This window comes from Macrobrachium rosenbergii, chromosome 16 (genome assembly GCF_040412425.1).
Source record: "Macrobrachium rosenbergii isolate ZJJX-2024 chromosome 16, ASM4041242v1, whole genome shotgun sequence".
Lineage (NCBI taxonomy): Eukaryota > Metazoa > Arthropoda > Malacostraca > Decapoda > Palaemonidae > Macrobrachium > Macrobrachium rosenbergii.
This window is the reverse complement of record NC_089756.1, coordinates 5,619,902-5,646,997: the sequence shown is the minus strand read 5'-3', so window position 1 is coordinate 5,646,997 and position 27,096 is coordinate 5,619,902. Positions and strand designations below refer to the sequence as shown.

The window sequence follows — 27,096 nt, the reverse complement described above, 5'->3', positions numbered from 1 at the left end:
TTATTTTAAAAACTTCTAGGTTCGTGTTTTTCGTGAGACTCTTATACAGAGACCTCTCCCACTTTGGGACAAAGTGTTAGTTATGGTTTTGCTTGCTCATGACTTCGTGATCCGCGTAAGGGGATATTGCCATCAGTGCGCCTCACGCGGTGCAGTGTAGGTATTAGTTACGGTTCTTTGCAGCGTCCCTTCGGCCCCTAGTTGCAGCCCCTTTCATTCCTTTTACTGTACCTCCGTTCATATTCTGTTTCTTCCATCTTACCTTCCGCCCTCTAACAGTTGTTTCATAGTGCAACTGCGACGATTTCCTCCTGTTACACCTTTCAAACCTTTTTACTCCAGATTTCCCTTTCCCTTTCAGCGCTGAATGACCTCATAGGTCCCAGCGCTTGAACTTTGGCCTAAATTTTATATTCCATTCTATTCCATTCCTGACTACGAGATAGAGTAAGAAGAGGGTAAGAGGTTACTCTCTTTGACCTTGGAATGGTCAGGTCGGCGGATGTGCAGTTATGAACCGTCTTTGGAACTAAACGCGATCAGGAAAATGAAATCCGTTTTGCACTTATGCTGAAGAGAGAGAGAGAGAGAGAGAGAGAGAGAGAGAGAGAGAGAGAGAGAGAGAGAGTGGTTACCTGAATATTTTACGGAAATAACACGATGTGGGCCATAAGTGCCCTCCAGTTCCTGTCGCCCACAAATTTTAACCCTGCCCAGTTCCACATCACGTTTCACATCAGTTTCCACATCACGTTCCTATTGGAAGGGCGCAACACATCAATGAGCCTTGCTGAAGAAAATTATCGAAATTTACCGTTCCCGGAATGTGGCACTGTTTATCGAACCTTAAACCCAAAAAAACATTTTTGCCAAGTTGTTCAACTCGTGATTAGTTTTTACTGACTGCTTTATGAGCAAGAGCCCGTGAGGCATGAAGCCAGCTCAGTCAAAAGCAGTAACATCGTGAGTAAAATGGTCCTCTTAACGTTATGGGTATTGAATTTTGTCTTTCGTTTGTGAATATTTTCATATTTTTTTTATAACAGATAATATGTTTCCTTATTATAAAGAGATTGCCTTGAGGAATGTTTTATGACGTGAAATATCCTTGTTTTTTGAAAGTTTTTCCTAGCAACACCGGTGAGATTTATTTATTCCCAATCCAGGAATACTTTTCGTAGTTTTCCAATCTCAGTGTCTTATAATCAGGATGGATCTCAATATTTTTGTAGGTGGAAATTCAATATCTTTCATGGACAGCATTGAAAGGATACTTGTAGATAACCAGAAAATCATCTGTGATTTTATGATTATCACCATATGTATGTGATTGTGTGTTTTGGAAACATCAGAAAAATAAAGTTGATCAATTGGTAAGTCCAGAAGAAGATGAAGTTAACACCTTAAAAGTTTACATATGTTGAACATTTAACAGCCACACGTCAGAATAGTATAGGGTCACAATAAGGCGCGAGAGCGTTTGGAGTCAACGAGTGTATCGGAAAGATAACTGACTTGACTTAAAGGGGCAGAAAGAACCCATCCCACGAAGAGGGGAGGGGTTTAGAGAAACAAAATGTTGCCGTGTGAAAAAAAAAAAAAAAAAAAAAACGAAAAAGAGCGCTGCCCCCTGTTTTTTCTACCCAGAAGCTCTTTGGGACAGCGGCTTTAATTTGATTTGAGGTCTGATTCCTGCCGCAAGCTAGTCAGGCCTTTCTGTTAAGGTTGGGGCAGGGGGTGTAGGAGGGGAGGGGGTTGTCAATGTTGAAAGTCTTTTGGGGGTCTGAAGGAGAGCGGGTGGAGGAAGCTACAAAGGAACAAGGGGGATCCTAATAATATCTGTGGAGGGGAGATTGTCAGGGGGACTTCTCTGTGTGTGCGTCGCTTGTTTGTGATGCTTTGACGCTCCAAGGCACATGTCTGACGGGCATGGCTGCGGTAGTGTGTGTGTGTGGTGTGTGTGTGTGTGTGTGTGTGTGTGTGTGTTAACGATAAGGCTGTAGGCCTGCCTATGGAGAATGTGATAGTCATTAATGATAATTCTACAGACTACTGCAGTTCCTAAGGGGTAGAGACCCCATGTGTTTTCCTCATGTCTGTATGCTACTTTAGTTTCTCTACACCCTTTTCTCGATGTTTTAAATATTTGTCTTTTATAATTTCAGCGAAGTAGATTAAATGAAAGATGAGTATTAAACACACAGCTAGTAATTATTGCATTGGTTTTGATTGTGTTTCTTCAGTATTAATTTGAGACAAATTGTCTCTTTATTGTATGTGCGCAGGAAATCCAGTCTCTCTCTCTCTCTCTCTCTCTCTCTCTCTCTCTCTCTCTCTCTCTCTCTCTCTCTCTCTCCAAGATTGTAGGATAAAATAAATCTCTCTCTCTCTCTCTCTCTCTCTCTCTCTCTCTCTCTCTCGTAGAGGGGTAGTGCCGTCATTGCACACCTCACGCGGTGCACTGTGAGCATTTAGTTAAGGTTCTTTGCAGCGCCCTTCGGTCCCTAGCTGCAAGCCCTTTCATTCCTTTTACTATGCCTCCGTTCTTATTCTGTTTCTTCCATCTGACTTTCCACCTTCTCCTAACAATTGATTCATAGTGTAACTGCCAGTTTTCCTCCCGTTACACCTTTCAAACCCTCTTACTGTCAATTTCCGTTTCAGCGCTGAATGACCTTACGGGTCCTAGCGCTTGGCCTTTAGCTTAAATTCTGTCTCTCTCTCTCTCTCTCTCTCTCTCTCTCTCTCTCTCTCTCTCTCTCTCTCTCTCTCTTGTAGTGTCATAAGTCTGTAGACCGTGAAAGGCCTTGGTTGACATTTCACTAAAATGTGACAGAAGTATGTCACTGCCCCGGTGCGTCGCTTCAGGCCTGGTCTTGTTGAGTAAACTTCTATTTCTTTTGTAAGAAACTGCTGTTGAAGGATTCCTGTTAATTTTGTAGGAATGATGTACGTTCCCGTTAGGGATACTTGTGCGATTCCTGTTGTCAAGTGGATACTAGGACAAATTGCAAAATTTCATTGGATTCCTGTGGTTATTATTATTATTATTATTATTATTATTATTATTATTATTATTATTATTATTATTATTATTATTATTATTATTAGTGAAGATATCCACAATGATGTAAGTGTGAATGTATATTAAAAATATATGCAGAACGAGAGCTTTCGAGTATTTCAATTCTCAGTATGTATTATATGTATGTATATATATACATATATATAAATGGAGTAGCATTGAAAATAGATAGTATGGAATTACACGTACCATTTAATTGAAAAACTAAATATATATATATATATATATATATATATATATATATATATATATATATATATATATATATATATATATATATATATATATATATATATATATATATATATATATATATATATATATATATATATATATATATATATATATATAAAGTAGCTTTGAAAATAGGTAGTATGGAATCACACGTCCCGTTTAATTGTAACTGACAGCAGTACTGATTATAATCAGACTCACTCTTTTATTATATTTCGTTTTCCAGTGTTACGTCTGCAAGTCCTCGAAACGAGGAACGTCGTAGCCGTGTCTTTCCCCTCCCCAGGGGAGGCCTGGCTCCCCTCCGCCCCTACGAGGCCCTCAGATCCGTCCTCCTCGCCGACGGCGCCTCTGGCTACCACCTCCTCCTACCTGGACACCGTTCCCTCGGCGCCGATGTCCGATTTCCCGCAGGACGTCGTTGGCGGCGGCGGTGCTACGCCCAAAGTGCCCCTGGACACCATAACTCTTCCCCCGGAGGCGATGTTAGAGAACGCAGACAATGGTTTGGTGAAGATCGTCTTCTTCAGCTTCGACGGCCTCCACCACATGCTGCAGCCCAACGGCGGCATCTATCACTTCAACTTCAAGGTGAGGGACCGCTAGGGGAGAGAGAGAGAGAGAGAGAGAGAGAGAGAGAGAGAGAGAGAGAGAGAGAGAGAGATTCTATTAATATCCAAACCATCAATTTTTTTTTGTTGGTCCAGTTATCATTGATTGGTATAGATAACATAAGTTTAGACAGCAGATTTGGTTTTCAACCGAAAAGGTTTTGAAGAAAGATTTTTCTGAGCTTTTTAATCTTTTGTTATAATAGTCTTGTAATCTCTTGTTCAAGAATAGGTAGACGATGAGCTTCACCAAATAGTAGTTATGATAGTAATAATGAATTCATTATGTTTGTTGAATATTTTACGGCTTCATAGTGAACGTGCCTGTTCTTTATACATTCTCTGGACAGTAAAAATAAGTACACATTTTGTCATTCATTGTAAAAAAGTATATTATCTAGCAATATTTTCAATATTTTTTATTTTTATTTTCATTGTTATTTCTTTGACATTCTTTCTTGCAGCCAAGCTGAAACCTTTTCAAGTAATATATATATATATATATATATATATATATATATATATATATATATATATATATATATATATATATATATATATATATATATATATATATATTTATTTATATTTTTTTTCGGACGCGTCGCAGGGGGTCAACAGGACCCGAGTGCTGAACTCCCGGGTGCTGTCAGCCTCGTTAGGGGCCGGACGTCACATCGAACTTTCGGAGCCCGTGGTCCTGACCTTTGCGATGATAAGGACTGTGAACGTCACCAATCCCGCCTGCGTCTTCTGGGACTACACGACCAGGTAATGCTTTGCTTTTCTTTATTTACTTTTATTATTTCTGTAATTTTAAAATCTTCTTTTATTTTTTTTTTTCATTTTTATACTTTTAAATTCTTCTTTTATTTTGTTCTGTTTTATTTTTGTACTTTTAAATTCTTCTTTCATTTTTTTTTTATTTTTAAATTCTTCTTTTACTCCGTTTATTTTATTTTCGTACTTTTAAATTCTTCTTTTACTCATTTTTTTTATTGTTGTACTTGTAAATTCTTGTACTTTCGCTGTTTTTATTGTAACTGCTGTTCATATATTGCACAAGGTATCCTATCTGATTTATCATAATTGCGTAGCGTAAGATCGGCTATTCTTAATAATAGCGATGATTTTGTCATTATTTATTCAATGCACGGACCCCCTTAGGAAAGTACGCTGTCAGTGCAACTCACGTGGTGCGCTTTAGGCATTGCTTAAGTGGTCTTTGTAGAGTCCCTTCGGCCCCTATCTGCAACCTCTTTCATTCCTTTTACTGTACCTCCGTTCACATTCTCTTTCTTTTATCTGACTTTCCACTCTCTAACAAATATTGTTTCGTTGTACAACTGCGAGGTATCCTCCTCCTGTTACACTTTTAAAACCTTCTTCCTGTCAATTTCCCTTTCACCGCTGAATGACCTCATAGGTCCCAGCGCTTGCCCTTTGGGCTATTTCTATATTTTATTCTAAATGCACGGACGGTATTGCAGACCAACATTTTTCTTCAAAGGGACCATCTACTTGTGCAGTACTTGAAGCTGATAGTGTCTCTAATTTTTTTTTTTTTTTTATCTCACAAACGCAGTACAAAGCTGTTTGTGTGACTGTTAATAGTTTTAAAGTTCCCGCCATCACTCTGGACTGAACTCGTTCTAATAAGAGCATCGATCCCATAACTGATAGCACGCTCGAGGTGTCGACGCTCACTTAATATTATCCCCGTGTGTAAAGGGTGGTCTGTCCTCGTATTTTCCTCGCCCAGTCTGTGTAATCAGCTGATGATCATTATCGCTCTCGGGGTGGCAAGCATCACTTCCCCTTCTGTAACTGTCTCTCACCCTGATGGCAACATTGCTTGGCTGTGTGCCTTATTATACGAGTCCTCTCTCTCTCTCTCTCTCTCTCTCTCTCTCTCTCTCTCTCTCTCTCTCTTGATAGCGTACAGCACAGTGTAACGTTTCATTAATGCACCCGATGTTATAATTTGTCGATTGCGGGTTGAGATAATGACATGCATTGGACCGCTCCGACGGGAGGTTCTCGCGCTCAGGAAAGCCCCTGGAAGCCTCCTGGAAGCTTTTTGTCCTCGGCTAATTGCTCTGAGGATATTAGTGCCCCTGGAAATAAGTCGGAAATAAAAAGAGAAGTAGAGCCCTCACTGAGAAGATGGAAGTTGCTGGTAACAGATTAACAGTGGTTTGAATATATTAGCTCTCTGTCATTTTATGTATGTGCAATATAGCAATATAGTATATTATTTATATATATATATATATATATATATATATATATATATATATATATATATATATATATATATATATATATATATATATATATATATATATATATATATATTAGCATATTAAAACGTGATTTATGTATCACACATCACCACAGGTGAAAAAGTAAGAGACGGGGGTATAGGCTGACCGGTTTCGACTTTTATTTCTAAGTTATTTGTCGATGGCTTAGAAACAAGGTCGACACCAGTCAGGACATACACCTCGTACCTTTATTTCACCTGTGGCGGTGTGTGATACATAAATCATGTGTTAATTTGGTTAATAATTTATATAATATATATATATATATATATATATATATATATATATATATATATATATACACACACACACACACGCACACACACTGCTCGTAGGCGTCCAGGGAAACGCACACGATACAATTGATAGTTTATTGCTACTGCCGACATTTCACAACTGTATTGTTGCATCTTCGTTACCTTATTTTTTCCTTATTCTTCTATTTCTGTTTTGTTTTGTATTTATTCTCTCCTTGTTACTGGGTAGGTCCTTCTTTTAGTGTCTTTGTGTCATGGTATCTCTGATATTTTTTAAAAGAATTAACATTTTAAATGAGATAATACTGTAGTGTCTTTAATTAGTTATAATAAATGTTTTTATGAATAATTATTGAGAGTCAACTCGCTGTATTTCAGCCTTGAAGATGCAACAATGTAGTTGTGGAACGTCGGCATTAGCAATAAACTATCAGTTGTACCGAGTGCCTTTCCCTGGACGCCTGCAAGTATATGTACACATACATACTACACAAAACTACAGTGCATCAACCTATTTACCAATTCCCTAATTATTCTGTTGTGGAATTACTATGCCCCGGAGTTCCTTAAACCCTTTGAATCTTTTGACGTTTGTCCTGTTAAAACCATCCATGTGTTTTTCAGATTGAAGCTTCATTCGGCTGAAGTTGTTTTATAACAGCATGTAATCATATATTGCCTGTTGACCCTATTAGGTATGGGAGAACAGTTCATATTTGAACCCTAGTATCTAGGCAATACGAGCTCTCTCTCTCTCTCTCTCTCTCTCTCTCTCTCTCTCTCTCTCTCTCTCTCTCCTTCGAGAGTGGATACGTGCATTGTTGGGCAATTTATGAATTTTTTGTGTTTGCACAGTGTTGCCTTGTCACCGATGCGGGAACACTTTTTGTTTTAAATTTTTATGTTAGGTAAAAGTCATTTACGTTTCTATTAAAATATTTTTTTTGATATTTCAAGTTTCTCGTCCAACTTAACCGTAGGTATAACATTGCTGGAATGACTGTGTTGGCTGATATTGCATTCAAACAGGCCACTGCGATCTGTTTTCACATTTTTATAAATTTAAATCTATGCTGGAGAAACCTTAGGTAAATTTGTTGCCAGTACAGTCGTTCTCGTGTGGCATTATCTGGAAATGTTAGTTGAATTATTTGTTTAGGGATTTTGGTATTAAAAGTTTAATCGGCGAAAAATAAAATCAAAAGACAGAACCTGGGGTATATTTTTTTTTCCCATTGGCTGGAAATCGTTGTGTATGGAAATGAACCCGTTCATGTATCAAAGACTCGTATGCTAATGTGTTTGGATTGAGCGGTCTGCCGGAACACTCCTCCTCCTCCTCCTCCTCCTCCTCCTCCTCCTCCTCCTCCTCCTCCTCCTCCTCCTCCTCCTCCTCCTCCTCCTCCTCCTGTACCCTTGCCCCTACCTTTTATATAGTGTTCCAACCCTCGCCCGTTCCGTATTCCCCTAATTTTATCCAGCGGTATGTCATGGCTTTATAAACCACTATCAGGGATCTCTCTCTCTCTCTCTCTCTCTCTCTCTCTCTCTCTCTCTCTCTCTCTCTCTCTCTCTCTCTCTCTCTCTTTTGTACCGACAGTTTAGAGTTTTAGACCATAATGAACCATTCCGTTCTCGGCAAGGCGTGTGCCTTTTTGTATTGAACGTATGCAGGTAATGACCGAAGGCCTGGGGTAGGAGGGCATGGAAAGAAGGAAGAGAAGAAGGAAAGAAGGAAGAGATGAAGGAAAGAAGGGAGAAAGGAAGAAGTAGGGAAGGAGAGGAAGAAAGAAGAAAGGAGAGGAGGAAAGAAGAACATTCTGTTATTGAAAATGGGTTACTGGTGGGTGTGTGGTGTAGGGGGGTGGATCGGAGAATTGGAAATAAAGGTTAAAAATCGCAAAGCCTCACAGAAAAGTCTCACTAAAGAAATAGAGGCAGAGCAGCCGTACTCTTAATGGCTGAACGATGTTAATGTCTTCTACCAGTGCCATGGACGCATGCGTATTCATAGTCAGCAAAGTTAACTATTGTGCCGGCTTTGTCTGTCCGTCCGCACTTTATTCTGTCCGCACTTCTTCTATCCGCCCTCAGATCTTAAAAACTACTAAGGCTAGAGGGCTGCAAATTGGTACGCTGATCATCCACCCTCCAATCATCAAACATACTAAATTGCAGCCCTCTAGCCTCAGTAATTTTTATTTTATTTAAGATTAAAGTTAGCCATAATCGTGCTTCTGGCAACTATATAGGATAGGCCACCACCGGGACGTGGTTAAACAGTTTCATGGGCCGCGGCTCCTACAGCGTTATACTGAGACCACCAAAAGATAGATCTGTTTTCGGTGGCCTTTATTATTTGATGTAGCGGCCGTACAGAAAACTCGGTTGCACCGAAGAATCTTCGGCGCATTTTTAACTTGTTTTTTTCTGCTTAATCATTTTCCATTCATAGTGAGGTTTAACAGTCTTTTTTTTTTCCTCTCTCTCTCTCTTGAACTATTTGGTATCATGTTAGTATAGGTTGTGAACTATTCGTATCCTGTTAGTAAAGGATATGATCATGTTAGTATAGGATATAAACTATTTGTATCTTGTTAGTAGAGGATATGATCGTGTCAGTCTAGCATATAAATTATTTGTATCTTGTTAGTAGAGGATAATATGATCGTGTCAGTCTAGCATATAAACTATTTGTGTCTTGTTAGTAGAGGATATGATCGTGTCAGTCTGGCATAAAGCTATTTGTGTCTTGTTAGTAGAGGATATGATCGTGTCAGTCTGGCATATAAACTACTTGGGTCTTGTTAGTAGAGGATATGATCGTGTCAGTCTGGCATATAAGCTATTTGTGTCTTGTTAGTAGAGGATATGATCGTGTCAGTCTGGCATATAAGCTATTTGTGTCTTGTTAGTAGAGGATATGATCGTGTCAGTCTGGCATATAAGTTTATTTGTGTCTTGTTAGTAGAGGATATGATCGTGTCAGTCTGGCATATAAGCTATTTGTGTCTTGTTAGTAGAGGATATGATCGTGTCAGTCTGGCATATAAGCTATTTGTGTCTTGTTAGTAGAGGATATGATCGTGTCAGTCTGGCATATAAGCTATTTGTGTCTTGTTAGTAGAGGATATGATCGTGTCAGTCTGGCATATAAGCTATTTGTGTCTTGTTAGTAGAGGATATGATCGTGTCAGTCTGGCATATAAACTACTTGGGTCTTGTTAGTAGAGGATATGATCGTGTCAGTCTGGCATATAAGCTATTTGTGTCTTGTTAGTAGAGGATATGATCGTGTCTTGCATTAGCTATTTGTGTCTTGTTAGTAGAGGATATGATCGTGTCAGTCTGGCATATAAGCTATTTGTGTCTTGTTAGTAGAGGATATGATCGTGTCAGTCTGGCATATAAACTACTTGGGTCTTGTTAGTAGAGGATATGATCGTGTCAGTCTGGCATATAAGCTATTTGTGTCTTGTTAGTAGAGGATATGATCGTGTCAGTCTGGCATATAAGCTATTTGTGTCTTGTTAGTAGAGGATATGATCGTGTCAGTCTGGCATATAAGCTATTTGTGTCTTGTTAGTAGAGGATATGATCGTGTCAGTCTGGCATATAAACTACTTGGGTCTTGTTAGTAGAGGATATGATCGTGTCAGTCTGGCATATAAGCTATTTGTGTCTTGTTAGTAGAGGATATGATCGTGTCAGTCTGGCATATAAGCTATTTGTGTCTTGTTAGTAGAGGATATGATCGTGTCAGTCTAGCATATAAACTACTTGTGTCTTGTTAGTATAAGACATGCACAGTATAATCCTTTGTAAATATTCCTTACCATATTGGACTCTTCGTATTCAACCTAGTTCGTACAAAAGTAATTAAGCTTTATAACACTTCGGTGAAGCGTTTGAACGGCCTTTGAACCGAAAGCAGTTAAAACATTTCTCATTTCCAAAACATTTCACACATCAAAACGTTTCTCATTTCCAAAGCACTTCTCATTTGTAAAACATTTCTCATTTCCAAAACATTTCCGATCGATCCGCGGGTCGGATGCTCGGGCCGTAAAAATAAACATCCTATTTGCCACCCCCTTCGACCTCAACATTCTTCTGAAAGTTGATGATGTCGGTACTGAACATATATAGGAATCTTTATCGAAACATTTTAACGAGGACGTCAGGACTGAACGCATCCTAAGTTGCCTTAAAGCATTTGTATCTCTCTCTCTCTCTCTCTCTCTCTCTCTCTCTCTCTCTCTCTCTCTCTCTCTCTCTCTCTCTCTAACGAATCCCTTCATTTTCATTCAATTTTCTCCAAAGTTCATTGTTTAAAAATTTTACTCAAAGACCTTCTCTCTCTCTCTCTCTCTCTCTCTCTCTCTCTCTCTCTCTCTCAAACGAACCTCTTTAGTTTCATTCAATTTTCTCCAAAGTTCATTATTTATAAATTTTACTCGAGGACCTTTTTCTCTCTCTCTCTCTCTCTCTCTCTCTCTCTCTCTCTCTCTCTCTCTCTCTCTCTCTCTCTCTCTCTCTCTCTAACGCATTAACGAGCTGTTAACGGATCCAAACGGAGGTTGGAGAAAGGGCCAAGTCCTCCCTGGCGTTAAGTCGACTCTCGTGTATGAAATAAAGGCTCGATGAACTTTCGGCGCTCCCGGCAGATGAACCAGGCGGCGTGTGATAGCATTTAATTATCATCACATGAAAAGCCTTCTAGTGGCACCCTGGAGAGAGAGAGAGAGAGAGAGAGAGAGAGAGAGAGAGAGAGAGAGAGAGAGAGAGAGAGAGAGCCGCCTCAGAAAAGGCCTTTAGGTAAAATTTATAAATAATGAACTTTGAGGAAAATTTAATGAAATTGAAAGGGTTCGTTAGACAGACAGAAGAGGCCTTTGAGTAAAATGTATAAGTAACGACCCTTGGAGAAAATTTTAATGAAAGTGAAAGGGTTCGTTGGTATAACAAAATAAAGGAATTATTGTTTAATAAAAAGGAATAAGGAATGGCTAATATTCATAAAGAGAACCTCTGTGATTCAAAGGAGACTTCAACGAATGGGTTTTTATATATGGCGGACGAGAGCTAGGCATTGAAGCATATGATCATTTATGAAAACATATCTCTTATTTTTCCATTATGTATTCTGGTTTTTAAGTTTATACTTTAAACTTAGATGCTGAGTATTTTTAATTAGATCAACATCATTAATTAATTTATTATTATTATTATTATTATTATTATTATTATTATTATTATTATTATTATTATTATTATTATTATTATTATTAATAATAATTTCTCAGATGAGTCTGTGTATGAATTGCACAAGCCAAAAGTCTACGAACTTGAATGTCAAGTTTCCACTAAATAAAATTGTAGATATTTTTTTAATTAAAGCAAAATTAAGAACTGATAATGATAGGAAAAATAGCCACAATAGAAAAACTGAAGAGATAAATTCCATGCCTACGTGACAATTCCAGTACAGATAAAGACGGATGAGAATTCAAGAATATTTTCTGGTAATACTTACGGGTATACGTTATTTAGGCCGTGAATAGATTGCGTTGCCATTCATGTTGAAGACCTGTCTTCTTCTCGTCGGGAAGTTTTGGTTCCATAAATAATTGATTTGCGAATAGGTACGAATAAATACAACTTTCTAAAAGTTTCGAATTCTCGTCATATAGTCCCTGTCAACAGCTATAAAATTCCCTGAGCAAATTTAGGACTTGTGGATTCCAGGTTGTTCATCTTGAGCATTTCGAATAACGAATTTTATTGGGAAAATTCACGCGAATTTTATTGCTGACACTGTTGGACTGCCAAGTCGCATATTCGCAAAATCCGTCACCAAAATGACTACTACTAGCAGTATTTTCTTGGCCGAATGGCGACCCCTTAATACAGTATAATTTTCTTTGGTGAAGGGAGACGCAACATATATGATAGCCGAACACTGTACTCGTTTTGTCCAAGGAATTAGAGACCTTTTATACTCGTACATCGAGTGAGAGCCCCGTAATATACTACTCTTCAGAGAATAAGACTAATTAATTGATATACTCTCATGTGCCATCCATCTTACTTGATCCTTCTTTGCTGGTGTCAAGAGTTGTGTGGTGATGATGATGATGATGATTTTGATGAAGATGATAATGATGGTGATGATGATGATGATGATTATGATACACAGCTTATTGTCTGCCTCACGCCCCCTTCACTCGTCGCCGAGTGAAGGCAAGAATTTTTTCAGGCGGAAACTAATCGCTCTCCAATTTAGCACCATGGGGAAATGAAATAAAGAAAAAAAGTTTCTAGAGGCCGTATTTGTAGCTTTAATTAAATAATTCTTTTAATTTGTTGCTGGGAGACCTGTCGTCATCTGTTAAGAATGGCTGTGAAGGGGAGGAGGAGGAGGATTGTGAGAGAAGCAGCGAATTGAATACAAGTTACGATATTGGTTCTGGATAGTTGAAGACATTAGATATCAGTTCTGGAAAGAGCTCAAGGCATTTGATATCCGTTCTGGAAAGAGCTCAAGACATTTAATATCGGTTCTGGAAAGAGCTGAAGGCATTAGATATTGGTCCTGGAGAGAGCTCAAGGCATTTGATATCGGTTCTGGAAAGAGCACAAGACATTTGATATCGGTTCTGGAGAGAGCTCAAGGCATTTAACATTGGTTCTGGAAAGAGCAAAAGGCATTTAATATCGGTTCTGGAAAAACCTCAAAGCATTTGATAATGTTTCTGAAAATAGCTGAAGGCATTAGATATCAGCTCTGGAAAGAGCTCAAGGCATTTTATATTGGTTCTAAAAAGAGCTAAAGACATTAAATGTCGGGTCTGGAAAGAGCTAAAATATTAGATATCAATTCTGGAAAGAGGTCAAGGCATTTGGTATCGGTACTGGAAAGAGCTGAAGGCTTCCAGTACTGGTTCTGGAGAGAGCTGAAGACATTAGATATCGGTTCTGAAAGGAGTTCAAGACATTTGATATCGGTTCTGGAAAGAGCTGAAGGCATTAAATGTCAGTTCTGGAAAGAGTTGAAGGCATTAGATGTCATTTCTGGAAAGATCTGAAGGCATAGATATCAGTTGTGGAAATAGCTGAAGGCACTTGATAACGGTTGTGGAAAGAGCTGAAGGCATTAGATGTCGTTTCTGGAAAGAGCTCAACTCATTAGATATAAGATGTGGAGAGAGTTGAAGGCATTAGATATAGGTTCTGGAAAGAGTTGAAGACATTAGATAGCGGTTGCTGAAAGAGCTGAAGGTATTAGATATTGGTTGTGGAAACCTGAAGCCACTAGATGTCGATTTTGGAAAGAGCTGAATGCACTAGATATTGGTTCTGAAATGAGCTGAAGGTATTACAGTAGATATCAGTTCTGGAAAGGGCTGAAGGCATTCGATATCAGTTGTGGAAAGAGCTGAGGGCATTAGGTATTGGTTGTGGAAAGAGCTGAAGGCAATACACATAATTTCTGGAAAGAGCTGGGAGGCATTAGATATTGATTGTGGAAGGAGCTGAAGGCATTACATATAATTTCTGGAAAGAGCTGAAGGCATTAGATATTGTTTCTGAAAATAGTTGAAGGTATTAGATAACAGTTGTGGAAAGAGCTGTGAAGGCATTTGATATCGTGTCTGGATATAGTTGAAGTCATTAGATATTGTTTCTGGAAAGAGCTGAAGGCATTAGATATCGGTTGTGAAAAGAACTGAAGGCATTGGATATTGGTTCTGGAAAGAGCTGAAGGCATTAGATATCGTTTCTGGAAAGAGTTGAAGGCATTAGATATTGGTTCTGGAAAGAGCTGAAGGCATTAGATATTGGCTATGGAAAGAGCTGAAGGCATTAATTATCGGTTCTTGAAATAGTTGAAGGCAGTAGATATTTTTTGTGGAAATAACTGAAGGCATTAGATATTGTTTCTGGAAGGAGTTCAAGGCATTAGATATCGGTTGTGGAAAGAGCTAAAGGCATTAGATATTATTTCTGGAAAGAGCTGAAGGTTTTTGATGTCGGTTGTGGAAAGAGCTGAGGGCATTAGATATTTGTTCTGGAAAGAGTTGAAGACATTAGACATCTGTTGTGGAAAGAGCTGAAGGCATTAGATATCTATTCTGGAAAGAGTTGAAGGCAATAGATATTGTTTCTGGAAAGAGCTAAAGGCGTAGACTTCGGTTGTGGAAAGAGCTGAATGTACTAGATATTTGTTCTGGAAAGAGTTGAAGCCATTAGATATAGGTTGTTGAAAGAGCTGAAGGCATTAGATATTGTTCCTGGAAAGAGCTAAAGGCATTAGATATCGGTTGTGGAAAGAGCTGAAGGCTTTAGGTATCATTTCTGGAAAGATTTGAAGGCATTAGATTTCTGTTGTGGAAAGAGCTGAAGGCATTATATATCATTTCTGGAAAGAGTTGAAGGCATTAGATATTGCTTGTGGAAAGAGTTGGAGGCATTAGATATAATTTCTGGGAAGATTTGGAGGCATTAGATATCATTTCTGGAAAGAGTTGAAGGCATTAGATGTCATTTCTGGAAAGAGTTGAAGGCATTAGATATCTATTGTGGAAAGAGCTGAAGTCATTAGATATTGGTTGTGGAAAGAGCCGAAGGCTTTAGATATCTTTTCTAGAAAGAGTTGATGGGATTAGATGTCAGTTGTGGAGAGAGCTGAAGGTAATAGATATTGGTTCTGGAAAGAGCTGAAGGCATTAGATATCTGTTGTGGAAGTAGCTGTAGGAATTACAGTAGTTATCATTTCTGGAAAGAGTTGAAGGCATTAGATATCTGTTATGGAAAGAGCTGAAGTCATTAGATATCTTTTCTGGAAAGAGCTGAAGGCATTAGATATTGATTGTGGAAAGAGCTGAAGACAATAGATATTGGTTCTGGAAAGAGTTGAAGGCATTAGATATCTGTTATGGAAAGAGCTGAAGGCATTAGATATCTTTTCTGGAAAGAGCTGAAGGCATTAGATATTGATTGTGGAAAGAGCTGAAGACAATAGATATTGGTTCTGGAAAGAGCTGAAGGCATTAGATACCTGTTGTGAAAGAGTTGAAGGCATTAGATATCAGTTTTGTAAAGAGTTGAAGGCATTAGCTATCGGTCGTGAAAAGAGCTGAAGGCATTAGATATCGGTTGTGGAAAGAGCTGAAGGCATTAGATATCGTTTCTGGAAAGAGTTGAAGGCATTAGATATCTGTTGTGTAAATAGCTGTAGCAATTAGTTATCATTTCTGGGAAGAGTTGAAGGCATTACATATCTGTTGTGGAAAGAACTGAAGGCATTAGATATTGTTTCTGTAAAGAGTTGAATGCATTAGATATCGGTTTTGGAAAGAACTGAATTCATTAGATATCATTTCTTGAAAGAGTTCAATGCATCACATATCGGTTGTGGAAAGAGCAAAAGGCATTAGATATCGGTTGTGGCAAGAGCTGAAGGCATTAGATATCGTTTCTGGAAAGAATTGAAGGATTTAGATATCGGTTGTGGAAAGAGCTGAAGGCATTAGATATCCTTTTTGAAAAGACCTGAAGGCATTAGATATCAGTTGTGGAAAGAGTTGAAAGCAGTAGATAAATATCTGTTGTGGAAATAGCTGAAGGCATTAGATATCTTTTGTGGAAGGATTTGAAGGCATTAGATATCTGTTGTGGAAAGAGCTGAAGGCATTAGATGCCGGTTCTGGGAGGAGTTATAGGTATTAAATATTGTTTATTGAAAAACTTTAGGAGATTTTTAAAGACACTGGCAAGTGGAGGCACAAGAGATTGTCGAAGTAGTTGAGTATTGTATATGGTTTCCGGAATTACTCGAATCTTTGCGTTTTTGGAAAAAGTCTGAAATGTTGATGCTTAACATCACTAAATATAGCAGTTTGGATAATAGAAGTTATTTTATTCAGTAGTTGAGGAGATTATTCGAAAGTCAGTTGAAAGTATTTATTCTGAAGAGCTGAATGTTCTATTCTATAATGATCGCTAGAGAATGTAGCTCAGAACCTCGTTTAAGAAATTCGACTCCGAAAATGTCCTCACTTTTGTCAGCTGTCATTTTGAGCGCGCTGGTTATTAAAGGTGCATTTCTCGGCGTTTTATTCCCATTGTCTTCTCTCTCTTGTACCTTTTTATACTTCCTAGTTTATTCAGCAGTTTTTTTATGCTCCCCTCTCTGTTCTCGGTTCTGTTTCAAATCCTTTTTGTTCTTTGTGCGTGTTGCCAACTCTACTTTCTCCTCTCATTCAATCCAGTTCTCTCTCTCTCTCTCTCTCTCTCTCTCTCTCTCTCTCTCTCTCTCTCTCTCTCTCTCTCTCTCTCTCTCTCTCCCCTCGCATCCCATTTGTTCCCCTCTTTTTCGGCTTTTAAAAACTTGTAAACGAGGTTAACTTGTCACGTTTCGCATCAGGTGGTATATAGTAAACGCCTTTTATTGCACCACGGAATAGAAGGAGAATTGATATAGGAGTTTTAGCGCCCACCCCCACCCACCTCTCTCTCTCTCTCTCTCTCTCTCTCTCTCTCTCTCTCTCTCTCTCTCTCTCTCTCTCTCTCTCTCACTGAAGGTAATGCTGTATACGAAATGTTGCAAAGACGGAAATCAGTTTCGCATTTGTTTCCGAAAGCTAAATCAATGCATCTTTCCCGAGTCTCTCTCTCTCTCTCTCTCTCTCTCTCTCTCTCTCTCTCTCTCTCTCTCTCTCTGTGTGTGTGTGTGTGTGTAAGTCTCGTAAATGTTCCCCAGCGCGTTATTGTTTATTAATTCCGTCCCCTCGCTCATAATGGACTTGCTGTCATGAACGGTTTGATTTGTTATTTTCTCTTCGCTGCCAAGTTATTATTCTCGGAGGTCTGCATCACTGAACGGGTCCCCAGGACACGTCGAGACGCGGACATTTCAGGATGCTGATTTCAGGACTCTCGACCCAGGAAGTATCAGATTTACGAAGATATACGAGGCCAAACTTCAGCTCAGGAGTTAGGTTTCTGACCTTCGTCTCTTTGCCGTGATGATTGTTTTGAAGAAATATGAATAACTCCTCGTGGCTTTTTCAAGGAATGTGGATAATTCCTCGTGGCTGTCTTTAAGAATTGTGGATAATTCCTCGTGGCCGTTTTTAAGAAATGGGGATAATTCCATCTCAGTCTTTGTCCAGTTCCTGTTAAATGGCGATTTCATGATTTATTTCCCAGTTCGAATGTCTCGCTTTTATTATCTTCACAGAACCGCTCGGTGTTTATATATTTTGATTTCATTTCCTTCTGTACCTCGTTACTGTCACTGTTTCCGTCATGACACCCATTTCGTTAAGTGAGTTTCTAAATCCAATTTTTTTTTTTTTTTTTGTAAGGTTATTTCTGAGGTGCACCAAATTCCATTTTTGTTATATTTTAAGATTATTACTGGGGTGCGCTGTTCATTTTCCGCTTCCATGCGTTTGAGTGCTTCATTTCAACTTTTTAACTGTCTTGCCTTCTTTGTCAGTTAAGTGTTTACATGCAGTTGAATATTCTTACTAATTTACGAAAATTCTTATTGCTGTGATGTTTTGCAAGCTTCATCATGGGTGGCCCTCTGATTACCTAATTTGCACACACACACATTATATATATATATATATATATATATATATATATATATATATATATATATATATATATATATATATATATATATATAAAATAAAAATAACTGATGAAAGTATGTATATATATAACGAAAATGTGAAATAAAATATATATATATATATAATATATAAAATATATATATATATATATATATATATATATATATATATATATATATATATATATATACACTTACATTTTCGTCATTAGTTTACTTGTAAAAGGCAGCGATTGAAGGTGAATGTTCAGTGGCCCATTAGAAGTGGATAGAACAAAAGTTCAGAGTCAGGTATGGTTGTGAAAGCTCTTTTCAGTGAAGCTTTTTTTTTCGCTGTGCTTACTGCTCTGAAACACGTAAGTGAAAGTTTCAAGTATTTTGTACTATAGCAATTTGAAGTATGCAATATCACCGTTGTAATTCTAAATACATTACGACAATGTACTCGTAAACACTCATCATTCTCTTACTAATTTTAGACCATACTTTATTACCTTAGGAATTTTAAACAAATGTATCAAAGTGGTACTTGTGAACACCCGTTACAGCTTCAGTAATTGGAGACCTGTGTTGCTCAAATCTGTGGGGACCTTATATCCAAATGATAGGAAACTGTAAAGATTTCAAAAATGCCCCTTACTTCTGCACGTAGAGTATTATTAATCAGAGAACTGCGTAACTTATGAATATTATTAAGCAAGTGTTTGCTTTATAATTTTTCTATTGGATTAGGTTTTGATTGTCAGTGTCGATGATCATGGTATAGCAGTGACGTCTTGTTGTCAAGAAACGGTTGTAGGATCTGATAATGGGCCAGGTTGTTGTTAGTTATTTGTGTAATAAAAAATATGTATTCGTAGTTGCATTAATGAAAAACTTAAGAATATGAAGGATGTACAAATTGTTAATTAGTAAACTTTAAAAAAGCTCTATTTGTAAAATGAAGCAAGTAGTTTTACCTTAGCTACAACTGAAATGTGGAGTAGTTTGTCTAATGCATTTGTGGAATCTGATTTCCGAATATTTAAGCGAGGAGGTAATTCATTCCTGCTTTCTGCTGACGTCTCCTGAATTCAGGTGTATCGGTTTTATTTTCTGTTCCCTAATTTTTTATTTATTTATCACCTTTTTCTATAACTTGTCTCTCTGTGTAGGCTGATTTCTCTTTGAAGCTCTCTTGACAGTTCTTGTATTTTAATAATTTACTTGTATTTTTATTTATTTATTTGTTAATTTATTTGTTCTTTTCTAAAAACAGATATCTTCTTTCTGTATTTCCCTTTACCTTCTGTTACCTATTTCAAATGAAACCATATTCTTTGGAAGCTTGAATTTCGAGCCAGTGGCCCTGTGCTGGGCTTGTTCCATATGAATAGGGTTCATCATCTGAATAATAATAATAATAATAATAATAATAATAATAATAATAATAATAATAATAGGGTCTGTAGTCTGTTGACTCTTTCCACAAGGGTTTTCAGCTGAAGATTTAAAGAAAGAAACGAAAAACTTACGAACTTAATGTTGCGTCATGAGCAGTGATGTTTCCGAGTAAAGAAACATTTAACCGAATTTTTCCCGGTTTCGTATTCAAAAAAAAAAAAAAAAAAAAAAGTCATACGACTATGAACTTTCTCCTCCCACGAAATTATTCTCCCAAAATTATTCCGAGATCATCCAATATACTGTCACCAACTTTCGGTGCCGTCTCGTTAGAGGCAGGTGTGACTGATATGCTTTTGTGTGCTTCTCTCTGTGAGGTAGACGAGGCTCTGCAAACCATTACCGATTCTTGGCGAGGGAAGAACATTTTTCAAGTGCGACATGATTTAGTGTATGGTTGAGCCATTGGGCGCCAGAGGAAGGAATAGTTTTTGTTTGTCCGCTCGTGAAGTTCCTTCCTTTAACAGTATGTGTTTAGATAAAAAATATAACAGATGAAAAATACAAGAAAATATATTATTTATCCCTTCTTGGCTTCAATACCGTTTGTGGAATGTCAAAGTTTAGTCATATTTCTGTTTAGTGGGCGTTTAAGAACGGGCCATATGACTTGCTGAATGTCCCATAGTGAAAAGCTTTGTGGTCATTCATTAATTACTATAGCACTGCACTATGACGGCAGATATAAATATTGTGATGGGTTACATTGATATTCTTGATAGGCAATCGTTTGAGGTTGATATTGATTCTGTGTGAGCGTGAAGATGACCTCAGTGATAATGTTTTAATGTAAAACTTCCGTTTTTTGTTTATAATTTTTTTTTCCGACGTAACTTAGTGGGTTAATTTTGAATGGTTCCCCTACATGCCACCCCCTTCTTGCCAACCCCCCTCCTGTTGATTTTTCCTTAGAAACTCCCCTGATAAAGCCAGTTAATGTGTCGGCTAAGTTTTACATTTTATGGTGGGACCTTTGGGAAAACTTTGGTGTTCAGTTTTTTTTTTTTTTTTTACCGAAACACTGGTGTTAGAATTCAGTATTTTACGAAGCAAATTTAAAACATGGTATGTCTAGCCCCTTGTCGATTGTCACCAGATAAAGTGATTCATTGTAGAATTTCCTTTTATACAAATCGACCAAGTTCTTGATAAGGAATTTCTCGCTAAATATGTTGGGTGTCTGGTGTCTGTTAAGTTCTCATCGAATATTTGTGTGAGCGATGGCCAACGGTTTGGCGTTACATATGTATCGCGGTGATTCGCCTTTCAGGCATTACGTAAGGTCCTTTGCAGCATCCCTTTGGCCCCTAGCTGCAGTCCCCTTTCATTCCTTTTACTGTACCTCCGTTCATATTTACTTTCTTCCACGTTTTTCCTCAACCCTTTCTTAACAAGCGTTTCGTAGTGCAACTGCTTTGAGGTTTTCCTCCTGTTTCACTTTTGAAACCTTCTTTTCTCACAATTTCCCTTTCAGCGCTGAATGACCTCATCATAGGTCCCAGCGCTTGGCCTTTGGCCTCAATTTTTTTTATTCCATTCCATAATTGTCTTCATCATCTTCTTCTTCTTTCCAGCTCGTGGTCGGAGGAAGGCTGCCGCGTCCTTCGCTACAACACTTCGCACACGGTGTGCGAATGCGAGCACCTGACGAACTTCGCCGTGCTGATGGACGTGCACGCCACTCCGGTGCCTTACCCCCACCAGCTGGCCCTCTCCATCATCACGTACGTCGGATGCATCATCTCCATCGTCTGTCTTCTGCTGGCCACTATTGTCTTCCACGCCTTCAGGGGGCTCAAAGTGAGTTGATTCAGGTGGTTGGTCTAGTAGGTGACGGTTATGACGTCCCCGGGACACAAAAGAGGCTGTTTTGTTTTGTCTTGTCCCCCGGGGATTCTTTTTTTTTTTATGGAGCGGTCGAAAGGGGGAGCTCTTCCTATTTGTCTGCTCTGTACGAGACAGGTTCAATTTCTGCCTTAGCAGTATGGTAGTTGCTGTAAAAAAGCGAGTTGTCACTTAAGCTGAATTAGTTCCATATTTTAACTTCATCATACAGGCTCAGTTTTTGCCTGAGTTCAATAGTAACTTCATGACTTACTTAAAGAGTAGTTCCTGTAAAAAGCGAGTTGTCACGTAGACTGATTGAGGTCTAAATTTAAAAATCAAACAAGTCCAATTTCTACCTGAGCTCTTTGGTAACTTTAAGATTTAAAAAGTAGTTCCTGTATAATTCGAGTTGTCACTTTAACTGATTTAGATCTAAACTGAAACATATCTTCGAGGTTAAATTTTTTGCTTAAGTTGTATGGTAGCTTCATGATTTGAAGGGTATTTCCTGTATGAATCGAGTTGTCACTTAAACTGATGTAGGCCTAAATTTAAATCTTTCATAAAGGTTAATTTTTTGCCGGAGCTGTATTGTAACTTCATGATTAAAAGAATATTTACTGCATAAACCGAGTTGTCACTTTGTTCGTAGGGAAACAGGTTTATTTTTGCCCGAGTTCAGTGGTGATTTAACGATTTAAAGAACACTTACCGCGAAGACTGAGTTGCCACTTAAACTAATTTAGCTCCCAGTTTAAACTTAAAAAGAAAAAGATTTAATAAAGTATACGTGACTAGTGTAAGTTACATATACGTGTTTTTATAATCCTATACCCTCTGATTTCCGCTCCTTACTTCCAGAGTGACAGAACAACCATCCACAAGAACCTGTGCGTGTGTTTGCTTGTGGCGGAAACTGTGTTTTTGGCGGGAGTCAATCAGACAGACAAACCGGAGGTGTGCGGCGTGGTGGCTGGTCTCCTCCACTTTTTCCTGCTGGCTGCTTTCTGCTGGATGTTCATGGAAGGCAAGGGCCTCCCGGAGATTCTTTTTTTTTTTTGTGAGAACTTAAAACTTTTAAACTTGCCCCTAAGTTGTGTTTATTACTTGGGATATGGCGTCTAAAGATTTCGTGTTCAAGATCCTAGGAATTTAGGTTCGCATTTCGTTATAAAAGTAAAGTGATCATTTTTCGTGTTTGTATTTTGCCTTAAACAGACGAAAGGTTTTAAATTTGCTACCAAATTATGTTTACTTCGTGGGGTATGGGCTTCAGATTTCGTGTGTAAGATCCTAAGAGTTAGTTGTATTTCGCTATAAAAGGAAAGAAATCTTTTTCATATTTGTTGATATACTTTATCACAGCGGATTCGAAGAGTTTTAGTTCGTATTTCCCCATAAAAGTAAGAAATCTGTACTATTTGTTGATATACTTTATCATAATTCCTGACATGAATCAAGGAAGGGACCAGTCGGCAATCACCTGTGGTAATCACCTGTGAGATGCACCTGGCCGAATATATGACCACACTTCTAAACAAACAGAATCCATGTACATTTTCGTCGACTCGAGTCACGCTATGATAAAATCATCGAGCTATGACAGATATGAAAAAGATTTCTCTACTTCCGCAGCGAAATGCGAACTGAAATTCTTCGCTCAAACACGAAAGCTATAAACGCTATATCGTAAGTAATGGAAAGGATTCATGTAATTTTCTTCTGTTTAAGAGCCGCTGTGATATACTTTTTCAGAGCGGGTCTTAAACAGAAGAAAATTACATGAATCCTTTTCATTACTTACGATATAGCGTTTATAGCTTTCGTGTTTGAGCGAAGAATTTCAGTTCGTATTTCGCTGCGGAAGTAGAGAAATCTTTTTCATATCTGTCATAACTCGATGATTTTATCATAGCGTGACTCGAGTCGACGAAAATGTACATGGATTCTGTTTGTTTAGAAGTGTGGTCATATATTCGGCCAGGTGCATCTCACAGGTGATTACCACAGGTGATTGCCGACTGGTCCCTTCCTTGATTTATGTCAGAAATTATTTTCAGGAATGCATCCTGTTCTACATTAATATTTTACATATGAAAAGCAACATAGGTACAGGGTAAAGGGAAAAATACTTTCAGGAGTAAATAATAATATTAAGGAAAAATACTTTCAGAAGTAATAAACATTAAGGGAAAATACTTTCAGGAGTAAATAATAACATAATATTAAGGAAAAATACTTTCAGAAGTAAATAGTAACATTGAGGGAAAATACTTTCAGGAGTGAATAGTAACATAATGTTAAGGAAAAATACTTTCAGAAGTAAATAATAACATTAAGGAAAAATACTTTCAGGAGTAAATAATAACATAATATTAAGGGAAAATACTGTCAGAAGTAAATAATAACTTAATACTAAGGAAAAATACTTTCAGAGTAAGTAATAACGTTTGTGTTGTCTTCTAGGATTCCAATTATACGTGATGTTGGTTGAAGTCTTCGAATCTGAGAAACCTCGGGCCCGTTGGTATTACGCCGCGTCCTACGGCTTCCCAGCCATAGTGGTGGCCGTGAGCGCCGTCGTGGACCCCTTCGGATACGGCACCAAGGACGCCTGCTGGCTGAAGACGGATAACTACTTTATCTTCGCCTTCGTGGGACCCGTCATCGCCATCATCATTGTGAGTCTGAGCTTTAGTTTTAAGAATAAATGGGTTTAGTGAATTGTGGTTTTATAGAATTTAAGTTAATTTTAAAAATATCTGAATTTTGCGAATTGGAATTATGTTATATGTTCCGTGGTTTTGTAGAATATATATAAAATGTTAATTTTTAAAATATGTCGGTTTAGCGACTTGCAGTAATGTTTTATGTTCAGTGGTATTATAGAATATAAAGTTAATACAAAGTTTATTTTAAAAATATATCAGTTTAGCGAATTAAACAACCTTTTATTCAGTGATTTTATAGAATATTAAGTTAAATTTAAAATGCTTGAGTTTAGCGAATTGCAGTTATGTTTTATAGAATATAAAGTTGATTTAAAAAATATATGAGTTTAGCGAATTACAGTGGTTTTAGGTCGTTTCTACACCTGCCAGGTAGAACTGTAAGAATCGAAAAACTACAGCTAAAAAAAAAAAAGTTTTATTCCACTATTTAAATAATTATGTCGAGTAGGAAAACCTGATTGCTTCGAAAACGTTCTTTACTTATTACTCGCCTCCAAAAATGAGCTGTATCGGAGAGAAACGTCAAATTCTTAATGCGCAAGTCCCGTAGTAGGTAATGCCGTCAGTGCGCCTCACGCGGTGCACTGTAGGCATTACTTAAGGTTCTTTTCAGCGTCCCTTGGGCCCCTTTCATTCCTTTTACTGTACCTCCATTCATATTCTTTTCTTCCTGCTATCCACCCTTTCTTAACAAATGTTTCATAGTGCAACTGCGAGGTTTTCTTCCTGTTACACCTGTCAAACCTTTGTACTCTAAATTTCCTTTCAGCGCTGAATGACCTCATCATAGGTCCCAGCGCTTGGCCATTGGCCAAAATTCTATATTCATTCCTTCCTTCCTTCCTTATTGCGCAAGTGTTGCGTCTTCGGATACAGGGCTTAGTTGCATTTGTCTGTGATAAAGAAAAATTGCTTGTATACCAAAGTGAGTTAAATGATATTGTGTTGTAAAAACTATAATGTAGTTTGCCCATGAAATAGTTCTGGGAGTGTGGCTGAAAGCTGCTGTAGCTCGCTCTTCCTCCCCCTGCCGTAGTGATTGATAAGTTTTCACAGCTTGGCTCTTTTTAACTACGGGACCCCAGTAGAAGGGTCCCGTTTGAAGCTCGTTGGTTCCTAGAGGGTGTTATCCTAGAACTCGAAAGTATCCCATCACATCTTAAGAAAATAAAGGACTGAAAAAAATACGGAAAGAAAAAGAGAATTATCTCGTGGACGTCTCAGTGGTCAAATTACTGCCCCTCACTATAAGACATTTTTTTTCCCCTTTGATTCATCCGCGATGATTAGTTTATGGCTGCAGTAACAGACGGACATTTATTCTGCCGCCAAGATGACAGTCGAGAGAAATGTCGGGACTCGACAGATTGCTCTTCGGAATGATGCAACTTTTGTGGTTCGAACGGTTTCATGAGGTATTTAACTATGTCGAGAGGTATTTAACTATGTCGAGAGGAACGCCCCGATGAATGATTCAGGTTCCTAAACTCTCTCTCTCTCTCTCTTCTCCAAAACACGCGGTGTAGAGGACGTCAGTAGTTTCGATTTGTCTTCTATGATACCGACAGTTACAATGCGGAGTAATCTCTTTCGTTCTGATTTTATAAATGATTAAAATTTCCTTTTTTGAAGCGAAATGTTTTTCACTTCTTACAGAGTTCGAACTCGAAAGCGGAAGTTGAATATTCACGCGTCACTAATATTCAAAGAATACGAACAAGACGCTGATATTGAGAACTCTCGGTTTGCAGAATACTTAATACCTCCTCGTGACCTGTATTTGAATATTTTCGTTCATACCCGTCACTTTCCTGTTCCATTTGCTTCCACAGACACTTTTTAACTTCACCTTTCCTTTCTCCCCGTTTTCTTCATAACCCCTTTTACAAGAACAAAATTATCTTCCTCCATTTCATTCGTTCCTACGTCAGATTTCCATCCAATTCTCCCCTTGGGGGCCCTCCCTACCTCGTCGCCAGTCCGTGCTGAGAGATGCCATCATCAACCCAACGGCAGGCTCACATTTCAAGCCTCTCTCTGTTTTTCTTTTTCTAAAATGGATATGCTAATGAAGACTATCCCCCTCTCTGCCTGGCCTCCTCTTCTAATCTTTGCCATAACCCTTGTGTGTGTGTTTGTGCGTGTGTGAACGTAACGTGCGTACGTTCTCTGCGAAGTAAGTTTAGTCTTAGAAGTTTTCATCTGTAGTTAAAAGAATGATTCAAGTTCATGTTCTTTATTTTGTTGTTTTCAGAGGATTTTTGTCGTCGTAATGTGAGTGTGATATATCTTAAAAGTCCATCATGTGTTGATATTTCTTAATCACGTAGAATTGTTAGGCTTAGTCTTAACCTGTTTCCCGCAGCAGATGCTTAACTTCATTACAGTTTTCATTTAAACTTTCAGTTTGAGTGAAAAGCAAATTTGGTGAACAAAATTGTTTTTTGTCATTGTTTCTAGCTTCCATGCAAGCTTTTGGATGTTATAGTGAGAGGATTCTTCGAAATTAGGGATAAGTTCACGCAGCGAAAGTATATCATGCCAGTTACCCCCAAGCTGTGAAAAGATGTAGCCGACTCTCTTATCATTTATCATTACTATTTTTTAGAAAGACTCGCCCTCCCTCATGACTTTTTCTCTTTATCAAACTCAGGCTACAGAAAGGGTGTTCAGTTAACCATTCCGATGGCTTTGCATTAAAACTTTTTCAAAAGGAAAAACCTGAATGAATCGTTTCCCCCCTTAGCTCTTGTTCACGTGTGTAACTGTAAAATAATGGAGTAGCATTTGACCACAGCTCTCAGGGGATGGGCGATCTAAAAGGGCCGTTTGTTATTTTGTCGTCGTCTGTTGATAGCATTGGCTGAGGGTGAGTATGTGTGCGTGTGTGTGTGCGCGAGTGTGTTGTGCGTACGCGCGCGCGATTGTGTAT

General features: G+C 38.1%; 1 protein-coding gene across 1 annotated transcript in view; it reads left to right on the top strand.

Annotated features, from left to right (window-relative positions):
• The window catches only part of LOC136847070 (latrophilin Cirl-like), a 608,429-nt gene that overhangs the window by 562,144 nt on the left and 19,189 nt on the right, over positions 1-27,096 (top strand). Inside the window, 5 exon segments of the mRNA XM_067118341.1 lie at positions 3,546-3,910; positions 4,541-4,701; positions 21,180-21,405; positions 22,294-22,459; positions 23,899-24,113. Coding sequence (XP_066974442.1) covers positions 3,546-3,910; positions 4,541-4,701; positions 21,180-21,405; positions 22,294-22,459; positions 23,899-24,113 — 1,133 coding nt within the window.